Source organism: Pygocentrus nattereri, chromosome 29 (assembly GCF_015220715.1).
Source record: "Pygocentrus nattereri isolate fPygNat1 chromosome 29, fPygNat1.pri, whole genome shotgun sequence".
In the NCBI taxonomy this organism is placed as follows: Eukaryota; Metazoa; Chordata; class Actinopteri; order Characiformes; family Serrasalmidae; genus Pygocentrus; species Pygocentrus nattereri.
The window spans coordinates 11856196-11868414 of record NC_051239.1 but is presented as its reverse complement, the minus strand read 5'-3'; the positions used below and the strand labels follow the sequence as shown (position 1 = coordinate 11868414).

The window sequence follows — 12219 nt, the reverse complement described above, 5'->3', positions numbered from 1 at the left end:
ATTTGGGGTGGAAGGGAAATGAGATTTTTGGTTAAACTACTGTTTTAAGTGTTTTCTTTCACCCTCAGTAGTCCTGTTTTTTTGTGAGTGGGCATCTCGTTTCTTTTCAGGCATCATAGCCAAAGAGCCCACCTCTCTGGAAGAGGAGCTGAAAGAGATCCGTCGCAGTGGCAGCAGCCGAGACCTGAATGGCTCCTCCTCCACATCCACAGGCCCCGGTCCTTCGTCCTCAGAATTCGCCATGTCGGACATCTTCTACTTCTGCCGGCGCGGTGTTGAGAGCATCGTGGATGATGAGGTGACCAAGCGCTTCACAGCCGAAGAGCTAGAATCATGGAACCTGCTGACGCGCAGCAACTACAACGTCCAGCACATCAGCACACGGCTCACTGTGCTGTGGGGGCTGGGGGTGGTCATCCGCTACTGTTTCCTCCTCCCTCTCAGGTAAGTGATAGAAAGAAATTTCAAGTCACAACTGCCAGAAAACCAAAACCTAACATGAACAGCATTGAGCTGACAATACATCAAAACAGTAAATAAACAGACTAAAATAATTGTATTAAATAAAACGACTACAATCATGAAATCTAAAGTCCTTGACAACAGAGAATAGTTTGGTCATTCATGACACTTTTTTAGCTAAGGTTCACACTTTTGCACTATTGTTTGAGTTTTTGGTGATTAAAAAAACTGAGGACACATGGTGTTAGCGGGGACTTTCCTTTTTGCTTCTGTTTTGCTGTATTCAGTGTATCGAGTCGTTGGTTTTCAAGTAGAGCTAGAATAATCGATTGGCTGTGTATCGGAATCAGCTGATGTTCAGCACAAATGTCTGTTCATGATCAGTGATGTAAAACATACAACATAAAACATATAAGCCATATTGAAGAATTGCTGCAGCCCTAAACAAGACAAGCAGTGCTGGCCAATAAAATGCAGAGCTTAAAGACTGTATATGGTGGATATGAGCTGAAATGCTATAAATGACGGTGAGTATGTTACAGAGACTGTATTTAGTTCATGGAATGGGTTCTATGCAGTGTATTCACTGTTGAGCTTCAGCGCTTAAAAGAAAAAAAAGTAGTTTCCAGAGTGTTTATTCAGAAAAACACTTCAGACTTGGTGTGAAATCCCCACTATTTTAAAATCGCACCTATTTTTTCGTTCCATAAAAATCATACTTGGTGTGAATAAGCCTTAACAGTCCAGCCCTGACCTCAATTGGTATTGCCTATATGTTGTTCATGCTGAAAGATGATCAGTTTTGTATCTGCCCCAAAACCGCTGATTAGTCCATTTCTGTTTTCCAGTAGTATTAAAGTTGGAATAGAGAAGTTCTTTGGAGGTTGTGCCTCTTGATTCTTGGAGTGAACATGGTCTGTTATCTCTCATAGAAATCATGAAATAGTTCCATGCTTCTGATTTTTTTTCCCACTGTTTGTGTTTTGGTTTGGAATGGACAGTAGAAAGGCAGAGGGGCTGGATGCCACTTCTGTAGAAACCAGAATAGAGAGAAGTGGATAAGAGAGGACAATGAATATACTACTGCTACTGCTACTACTCCCACGAATAGTAACAGTAATAATGATGCAAGAGGTTTTGAAAAGCAATAAAAATATTCAAATAATAGTGTACTAAGCATTATAGCATTATTATAGCATTATATATAGCGAGATGGCATGGCTCAAAGTCTCCGCTCTAATTCATCTCAGAATCCTGGCGCTTTAGCACATAAAATATAAAATGCTTTCTTCTTCTTCTTTCGGCTGCTCCCTTTAGGGGTTGCCATAGCAGATCATCTGCCTCCATCTTGCCCTATCCACTGCCCCCTCAACTTTTACACCAACCATCTCCAGGTCCACCTTCACTACATCCATAAACCTTCTCTGAGGTCTACTTCTTCTCCTTCTACCCGGCAGCTCCATCTCCAACATTCTTTGACCAATATATCCAGTATTCCTCCTCAACACATGTCCAAACCATCTCAACCTGGCCTCTCTGGCTTCATCTCCAAACTGCTCCACCTTCACTGTCCCTCTGATCTGCTCATTTCTAATCTTGCACATGTCCTGCACCACCCTAACATACTTTTCAGCTACACCTGACTTCCTCATACAGTACCACAGTTCCTCTCTTGGCACCCTATCATCTGCCTTCTCTAGATCCACAAAGACACAATGTAGCTCCTTCTGACCTTCTCTGTACTTCTCTACCAACACTCTCAACGCAAAAATTGCATCTGTGGTACTCTTTCTGGGCATGAAACTAAACTGCTGCTCACTGATCTGAACCTCTCGCCTTAGCCTTGATTCAACAACTCTTTCCCATACCTTCATGGTGTGGCTCATCAACTTTATACCTCTGTAGTTCCTGCAGCTCTGCACATCACCCTTGTTCTTAAAAATGGGTACCAGTAAACTGCTTCTCCACTCATCAGGCATCCTCTCACTCTCCAGGATTTTGTTAAACAACCTGGTTAAAAAATCCACTGCCTTCTCTCCTAAACATCTCCATACCTCCACAGGTATGTCATCTGGACCAACTGCCCTTCCATTCTTCATCCTTTTTAAAGCTGCCCTCACTTCCACCTTACTAATTCTCTGCACTCCCTGATCCACTATCTCTCCCCCCGTCGTCCTCCTCTCTCTCTCGTTTTCCTCATTCATCAGTTCTTCAAAGTACTCCTTCCATCTACTCAACACTCTCTGTTCACTCACTAGTACATTTCCCTCTCTATCCTTTATCAGCCTAACCTGCTCTACATCATTTCCAGCTCTATCTCTCTGTTTAGCCAAACGATACAAGTCCTTTACTCCTTCTTTACTGTCCAGCCTCTCATACAGCTCATCATAGGCCTGAGCCTTTGCCTTTGCTACCATCACTATGCGACTAGCCTCACAGAACTCCTGCCTACTTCCTTCATCTCTCTGGTTATCCCACTTCTTCTTCTGAATACTCTCCTCTTCCTCATTCCACCACCAACTTTCATTGTCTTCTTTCCTCTCACCAGACGAAACACACAACACATTCTTGCCAGTTTCTCTCACCACCTTAGCTGTAATTTCCCAGTCCTCAGGTAGCTCCTCACTGCCCCCAAGGGCCTGTTGCAATTTTTCCCTGAACTGCCTGCAACCATCCTCCTCCTTCAGCTTCCATCATCTAATCTTTGGCTCTGTCTTCACGCTCTTCCTCTTCTTTGTTTCTAATCTCGTTCTACAGACAACCACCCTATGCTGCCTTGCTACACTTTCCCCTGGTACCACTTTACAATCTCCAATCTCCTTTAGGTGGCATCTCCTGCTAAGGATATAATCCACCTGTGTGCACCTCCCTCCACTCTTGTATGTCACCCTGTGTTCTTCCCTCTTCTGAAAATACGTGTTCACCACAGCCATTTCCATTCTCTTTGCAAAATCTACAACCATCTGACCTTCTGCATTTCTGTCTTTCACACCATACATACCCAGCACCTCTTCATCCCCTCTGTTCCCTTCACCAACATGTCCATTGAAGCCGTTAACCCGGGCCTCGAACGATCCGGTATGGCAATCATATTTGTGATCTGCATGATAGTTTTGGCACAAGTTTTACACCGGATGCCCTTCCTGACGCAACCCTCACCATTTATCCGAGCTTGAGATCGGCACCAGAAGTACACAAAGTACATCCCTAATGGCTGGTTTAAAATATAATATATAAAATGCTTTAAAATGCAAAAATCTACCATAACTTGCATAGGCCACTTTTTATTCATTTATCTGTTCTCAAAAAATGTTCTCTTCACTTATTTTCACTTAGAAAGCATGCAAAATGTCATTTAACCAGGGATGCCCAAACATTTGCATACGTCTGTGTCATGCAAGCAGAATATGTCCGATTTGTGCCTGAAACTGGCGCAAATGGCTTTAGTACATCCATGTCCTGAATGTTCTGACAAGAAAGGGAGGGGTGTGGTGGGGTGTAAAATGGCAGGGTAGCGGTGGAGCAGCTGGAGTAATGTGGTTTAGGAGTCAAAGATGACAGAGCAAATATTGTATTGTTCACTCCCGTACACACCCAGAGCAGTTTATTTTAGAACTTCATTACCTATCGTGAAGAAATATTCAAATCACAAACGGTGCACAGCTGCCCCTCCATTGACTCAACAGTAAAGGCACAGAGAAGCCAGCAATGTGCTGCTCTCTCATTTACATAAGCCAGTCCAACTTGTGTGCTTCTGCTAAAAGGTCAGTGTAGATGTGTCACATGAATCCTTTGAAGTCTGCTTGTTGTTGGCACTACACATTCTATTTATGTCAAATAATTAATGTGATTCCATAATTACAGAAATTGCAGTTTTATGCAAAAGTAAGATGACCTCTGAGGGAGAAAAATAAGTGCACCCCTGTTTAGCCACCCCTGGCCCAACTACATATTTTATGAAAAGAAGGATCTGTATTAAATGTGTTTTATATTTCTACTAATGTTGATACATAGTTCATTAAGGCAGAGCAAGTTAATTAAGTTCTGAGACTTTACACCTGGAATGGTGTCCAGACTTTTGCACATGCCACATTTACTTTTTTGACTTCATAAATCAGCAAATTATGGCCAAAAATAAAAATCATAATAACACAACAGAAATCATAATATCACGTCTTTTCATTATAAACATAAATGTTGTATTGATTGAAAGTTTACAGTCTGCACTTTTTGGAATTGTTGGCAATAACTGTAACTTTTAAGGGTGAAAGCTTGAAGCATTTAGCATATTTTTACTTGACAAAACCAGCAGACCAGAATTCTTGAAATGACCATTGTCTGCAGTATATGAACACATGCGGGTAGTTATGCTTCAAACGGCAGTGTTTTGACTGAGCAACGTCCAGGTTGTGTTGATATCCTGATCTGAGAGCAGTTGTAGTGTTTCCAGTGTGATTGTTCAGGTTGTGATATGTCTGAGGGCAGCTGCTCCTGTATCAGTGTGAGAAGGTTACTGCTAGCTGCAGTGGAACCTCCAGTAACCCCGCTATGACAGGCTAGTCTGAGTTTAGCACATTTAACTCCAGGCTAATTCTGCCGCTCCTCAGAGCCATATGGGGCTTCAATAGGATTAGAAGCTGGCAGGTCACTGGCCTTAACCCACATTCTATAATATACACTCCAGTCATTTGTGTGTGTGTAGTGACAGAAGCACTGGGTGAAGAGCTTTATAATTGAGCTCTATTTAATCAGATGTTCTTCACTTGGGTATTGTGTGTGCTTAATTGAATCTTAAGGTTGCTCTTTGCAGGAGGAAGCTCACTCAGTGTTCAAGTACAATGTTGAGTCATTTTTAGAGCTGGCAAGAGTTCACATAAGCAGGTATCTTGATCTTGATGATAGGTACTTATTTGAAACATTTAAATCAAAGATAATTATCTCTATAAAGAGAACCTTATTTTTAGCCTTGTCTTATATGTCACTGGCTACTTTGTCTGTCCCCTTTGGGGGCAGATTTTAATGAGTTAGAGTAGTTAGGCCATGACCATAAGCAAAACAAAAACAGCTTATTTTGGCTTAAATTGGAGGCAGTCGTGGGCTGGAGGTTAGGGAACCAGCCCTGTGCCCAGAAGGTTGCCGGTTCGATCCCTTTGGCTGACAGTCCATGACTGAAGTGCCCTTGAGCAAGGTACCTAAACCCCAGTTGCTCCCCGGGTGCCGTGGATAGGGCTGCCCACTGCTCTGGGCAAGTGTGCTCACTGCCCCCTAGTGTGTGTGTTCACTAGTGTGCATGTATGTGGGTGTTTCACTGCACGGATGGGTTAAATGCAGAGGTCTAATTTCACAGTGTGCAAACACAGTGACAAATGGCTGTTAATTCATTAATTCATTCAAAAATTCACAAACAACAAATCTTTAGGAGCCCATTCATTCTGAGCAAAGCTAAATGTTTACATTTTTAAGCTCAATATATCTCTGTTTTAACTTGTAATGATATGATACTACTGTTGAGGTAGATTTTATGGAAATGTAATTCTTGTGCACATAGGCCTATGCATATGGTTAAAAGGACTTTACTGGGGTTCAAGACAATCGTAGTCAAAGCCGAGGTCATAATTGAAAAAATCGGAATGTACATAAAATGTAATGTTAGATATTGTGTTCTAATTCGTAATGCTTAATTACTGAAGGCTAATGGCATATCTGCTTTGGTTATTTTTAGGTTGACGCTAGCCATCACTGGGGTGACACTATTGGTTGTCTTCACCACCATAATTGGATTTCTGCCCAATGGGAGGTAAGAATCACGGTTTAAATGGAACTTGAGTTGAAAGTCTTTCTTTTCTCTTTTATATTAAAATATCTTCAGCCCAATTTGAGCTGGATTTGTTTTACCAGAGGAGGTCCCTTAATGTAATATGGAAGAGATTAACTAGTCAGTTTGTATGGGATATAGTATCTGTGTAATTTCCCAAAATTACCTCAAATAGCCTTGATTGAAATGTCAAAAATAAACGTGATAAAGCCCTGTACACATTGAGCGCAGTTTATTTAGACCACAGCAAATTAAATCGTGCACATGTATAACATTTGTATCACAAAAAGGCAGCATTATTTCATTTGCCCTCTGTTTGATTTTTGCAAACTTTTACAGATTATAATGTAAACTCTGACTGAACATTATTGTCTCTAGTGTTGGCATGGCAACAACCAAGCTGTCTACATAAATGATATTGCTATCTCTGCTTCAACCTCAGACTGCAAAATTCACCTTTATGCAGATGACATGATTTTATATTGCTCAGCTGATTCTATTCATGCAACAAGAAAATTACAGAGCTCATTTAATGCTCTGCAGGTGGCGTTATATAAGCACAAACTAGTTTTAAATGCCACGAAAACTTAAGTTCATGCTGTTCTCCAGATCTTTTAATACTGATTTTAGTACTGTAAATTTTACTACCCTGGCGGGATCCACTATTGAGAGAGTCACCGAATATAAATACCTTGGCATATGGCTGGATGATAAACTCAGTTTTAAACCACACATAAATAAACTAGTCAGTAAATGCCGACAGAAGCTGGGTTATTTTTATAGACATAAGTCCTGTTTCCCCATGCACTCCAGAAAAAGACTAGTTGAAGCAACTTTACTTTCAGTGCTGGACTATGGTGACGTTATCTATAAATATGCTCCCTCCAGCTCTCTCAAATTACTGGACCCAGTGTATCACTCTGCCCTGAGGTTCATCACTGGAGATCCGTACAGAACTCACCACTGTGAGCTGTATGCGAAAGTTGGGTGGCCCTTTTTAACGGTACGAAGGGAAACACATTGATTTTTATTTATAAGACACTTTCCGGTCATTTGCCAGAATATATCACTTCATTGATGAATACAAATAACAGTAATTATCAGACTCGCTCTAGTAATTGGATCAGCTGCCAGGTACCAAGAGTTTTTACTGGACTGGGAAAATCTGCTTTTAGTTACATTACCAGCTGGAATTCACTACAGGACACACTAAAACTCGGCTCACTGGTGTCACTCAGTCATTTTAAACTTTTAATATCAAACCACCTTCACTATATATATATATATATATATATATATATATATATATATATATATATATATATATATTTTAATCATTACTTTTTTTTAATTTGTGATATTGTACTATTACCTTACTAATTTCTTATCTATTTTTTATCTTAATTTCTTACCATTTAGATCTCAAGTTCTCTTTTTATCTACTTTTATCTTTTATTCACTGTTATTTTAAATTTTCTTTTCATTTAAAATGATTAAATGTAGTTATTATTTTCTTGTCAATCCCTTGTACATGTCAATCCCTGTTTTTGTAAATGCTCGGCTACATTGAAAATGAGGGTTGCCCTCAATGTACTTCAGAGTCAAAATAAAGGTTGATTGATTGATTGATATATGTGAGCCATGTGTAAAAGCTCTCAGAGCATTTCAGCTGCTCAATGAGGTGGTCAAACTCTAAATGATTGTTTCACTTGGATTGTTTCCTAAATGAAAAGTAATCCACATAGTGTTGGAATATGACCCTTCTTATAACATTTCATTTAATTCTTTTCTGCTTAGCTCATCACCAAACATGTTTTTGATTTCAGTAGTCCTGTGTTGACCTTGAGGACAAAGGAACTGTGCCAGGAGTTTGCCTTTTCTCCCAGGTGCTTATGTCAATTACTACACTGAAAAAGAGGTCACTTAAAAGTTGTTTTGAATTTGCGTGTATTCAGATGTGTACATTGGCTCAGAATGATTTAAGTTATATCAAGGTAATTACTATGTGTAAGTACTTAATTTAGAATACTTAATTTGATGTACCATTTTTATTTGTTTACACATTTAAATCATGTAAATTCAACAACTTTTTTCAGTGCAGGGTTTGTTATAACATTATTCAGGCAGGGCTACTATTTGTGAGGGACCTCTGGGTTTGACCACTCATCGAGGGTAATTTGCTCCTAAATAATTACTTAACAGACTTGTAAAAACTACAGACTTGACAGATTCCTAGTGGATTAAAATCACACATCTTCAGTAATCACTCAAGTTACAGCACCTCCCTATGTAAAACTAATCTGGCTCTAATAGTTCTTTAGTTTCAGATGGGACACTCTTTGTAATAGAAGGTTAAACAAATGTTTGTATGTGTGTATGTGTAGGATGAAGAATTTTCTCAGTGAGAAAGTGCATTTGATGTGTTACCGCATTTGTGTGAGAGCCCTTACTGCCATCATCACTTATCATCACAGGTAAGGACACATAAACAGTTATGAACTCACAAACAGTGGTGATCATTTAACTCCTGTGACTGGCAATATAAAGTGACCGCAGCATTTGGAACTTCACATTAGATATTCACCTGCCATCTCTCTTGCCCTACAACTTACCAACATGACAACACAAACGTGCACAGCCTCTAACCTACTTTATTTGCTTGTGGGCAGCCTGAACCTGCCTGATCACATAGACCCATACAGGATATGCAACTCTGTCTCTTCTGATGACCTGAGTTAAAGGGTAATTCCAGCCGTTGTAAAAATGATCTGGAAAATGAAATGTTTAAGATTTAAACAGAGTCATGTAGAGCAGTTTGGTGTGAAAAACTCAAGAGAAATACTTCTAGAGAAATGTACCAAGTTAGAATTGTTCACAGTGGGTGTACTAAATAAATTGATATATATGCATCATAAAAATTGGGACCCCTGGTTGCTACCACCACGTTTATAAAGAAATTTGCAGTCTGGTAAGTTTCTCTACAGTGAACCATTTTACAACCCCTCCAAAAACATTGGGTTGCCGTGTAAACTGTAAATAAATGTAAATTAAAACAGATTGCAGTGAATGGCAAATCTCATAGATGAAGTAGGACATAGAATACATACCAGATGTTGAATGTGAGACGTTTTACCCTTTCATGAAAAACATGAACTGATTTAGAACTTGATGGCAGCAGTGCATCTCAAAAACATAGTTGTACTACCAAATTTCAGAAATCCCTGTATCAGGGGACAAGGCCGACGGTCAATACTGGATGCTTGTGATCGTCGAGTCCTCAGGCAGCACTGCATTGAAAACAGGCATGATTCTGTAGTGGAAATCACTGCATGGGCTCAGGAACACTTCCAGAATTCATAGTCTGTGAATACAGTACAGTTCAGCATGCAGTCCATAAATGCAAGTTAAAGCTGTATCATGCAAAGAAGAAGCCATATGTCAACATGATCCAAAAACAACGCCATCTTCTCTGGGCTGAAGCTCATTAAAGATGGACTGAGGTAAATTGTAAAACTGTTCTGTGGTCAGATGAATCAACATTTGAAATTCTCTTATGGTTATAAATATGTTGCCTGATGCCTAAGACATTGTTTTACAGTAGTTTTGGGATATAGTTTTGGCCTAAAACACATTTCTTTAACCCTATTCACGGTAATGTGGTGATCTTTTTAACTCTTGTGACTGTAAATATAAAATAACACCAGGAGGTGCACCTGGAATCTCTCTCAACTTACCAACATAACAAACACTCACGTGCACAGTCTCTAAGATACTTTATTTGCTTGAGGGCAGCCTGAACTTGCCTAATCACATAGACCCATACAGGATACATGACTGTGTCTCTTCTAGTGCCCTTAATGTGGAATTTCAAAATATAACTTTTCAAAAGATGTAAGGACGTTGCAGGGCATTCTAAGGCGGAATAATTCCCAAGGAAAACCTTTTTCCCGATTTACCACTATTTTACTGTCATCAACATTATATATATATATAACCTCAGAAGACATTTAGGTTTACTGCTCATTTTAGATAGCAATAAAATGACTATATTTGTGTTGTAGATAGTGATGACTGGTTCCTATCAGCACCACTATAAAGAAATCCAAATCAGTAAGTTTATCTTCAATGCAGCATTTCACATCATTACATTACATTACATTACATTTAGCAGACGCTTTTATCCAAAGCGACTTACAAATAATGTGGTACATAGAACAAACATAGTCAGGCCTTAAAGGAGGCCAAGGGGTAATAGCGGGGTAGAGAAGGGAAGGAGGGCAAGAAGGAGATGAGGTTGGTAGTGGCTAGATTTGCAAGAGGCGATTAGAGCAAATGCTCCCTGAAGAGCTTGGTCTTCAGGAGTTTCTTAAACATAGCGAGGGACGCCCCTGCTCTGACAGCGGAAGGTAGCTTGTTCCACCATTGGGGAATCAAGTATGAGAACAGTCTCGATTGCTTTGTGTGAATGTTTGGCAAAGCTAAGCGACGTTCATTGGAGGATCGCAACGGCCGGGCGGTGCTGTAAGCCTTTAGGAGAGAGTGCAGGTAGGAAGGAGCCTGCTCTGTTAACACCTTGTAGGCAATCGTAAGAGTTTTAAATTTGATACGAGCAGCAACCGGTAACCAGTGGAGCTCAATGAGCAGTGGGGGGACATGCGCCCGTTTTGGTTGGTTAAAGACCAGACGCACTGCAGCGTTCTGAACCATCTTCAGTGGTTTTACAACACAGGCCGGGAGGCCCGTCAGTATGGCATTGCAGTAGTCGAGGCGTGAGATGACCACTGCTTGTACCAAGAGTTGGGTGGCTTGTTGAGTTAGAAACGGCCGTATCTGTCTGATGTTGTACAGCGCAAAGCGGCAGGACCGAGCCACCGAAGCAACATGGTGCGTAAAGGAGAGTTGGTCATCTACCATAACCCCCAGGTTCCTAGCAACCTTTGTCGGGGAGAGTGAGAGTGAGTCGATGGTTATGGTGAAGTTGTGTTGAATGGATTGTTTAGCTGGTATAACCAGAAGTTCAGACTTGGACAGGTTTAGTTGAAGGTGGTGTTCCTTCATCCATGCGGATATGTCCGAGAGGCACTGCGATATCCGCACAGAGATCGACGGGTCATCAGGCGGGAATGACAGATAGAGCTGGGTGTCGTCAGCATAGCAATGGTAATCAAAATGCTCTGAATGACTTTGTTTACATCTCAGCAACTGATTCATGCAAAAACCTTGATTCCCTTTTAGGCTGGAGATGTGCCACTTCATGGCAGCAAAAACAAGTGCTTGAAATGTTAGCCAGTGACAGATGAAGCAGGTAACGTCTTAGCCACAACCACAGCGCTCCTGATCTGAGCTCACAGCCGGATTTATTCAGCTCAGACGTGTCATACATGCTGGGTGGTAATTGGCATATTACTGCTTCATTTTGCTGCTTGCAGGCAGTCAGATCTGTGATCTGTGAACCAATTGCCTAACTTTAAGCCCCTGATTAAGCACATCAGCTCTGACTAATTGCTTGCTGATGCGGCAGTGGGCAAATGAGTCACAACTTCAGCATTTAAGAAGCAGTTGCATTTTTTCTGATTAAATGTCATTTTATCAAAGGTATCAAATACCAGTAATGGGAATGCTTAAAGGAACATTACAGCATTTTTCAACCTAATCTTTATCTGTTACATCTGCAGCATCAATAGGTTACCACGGACAAAGATTCTGATGTATTTCTGTTGCTGAACCTCTGTCAGTAAACATTTGTAGAACAGTTATTTGTAAATGAAGCTGTAAGTCTGTACAGTTTTTCAGAGGGCATAATTTGTGGTAATTCATCACTAGCTTAAGTAGGGTTTTACAGGCTCTTACCTGATCGAGCATGAATACCAGAAACTTTAGGGTTAGGGCAGAGGTCGGCAACCCAGATGGTTGTCCTTTCAACAAAATCAAACCTCTTTGGG

General features: G+C 40.5%; 1 protein-coding gene across 4 annotated transcripts in view; it reads left to right on the top strand.

Moving 5' to 3' along the window:
• LOC108426719 (glycerol-3-phosphate acyltransferase 4-like) overlaps nucleotides 1–12219 on the top strand; it is a 49627-nt gene that overhangs the window by 16567 nt on the left and 20841 nt on the right. For 2 of the 4 annotated variants that reach the window (XM_017696412.2, XM_017696411.2), the window contains exons 5-8: nucleotides 111–444; nucleotides 6185–6259; nucleotides 8104–8163; nucleotides 8662–8751. In XM_017696412.2, coding sequence (XP_017551901.1) covers nucleotides 111–444; nucleotides 6185–6259; nucleotides 8104–8163; nucleotides 8662–8751 — 559 coding nt within the window. The remainder of the gene's footprint in view (nucleotides 1–110; nucleotides 445–6184; nucleotides 6260–8103; nucleotides 8164–8661; nucleotides 8752–12219) is intronic. The other 2 variants (XM_017696413.2, XM_037536206.1) reach the window with 1 other exon arrangement.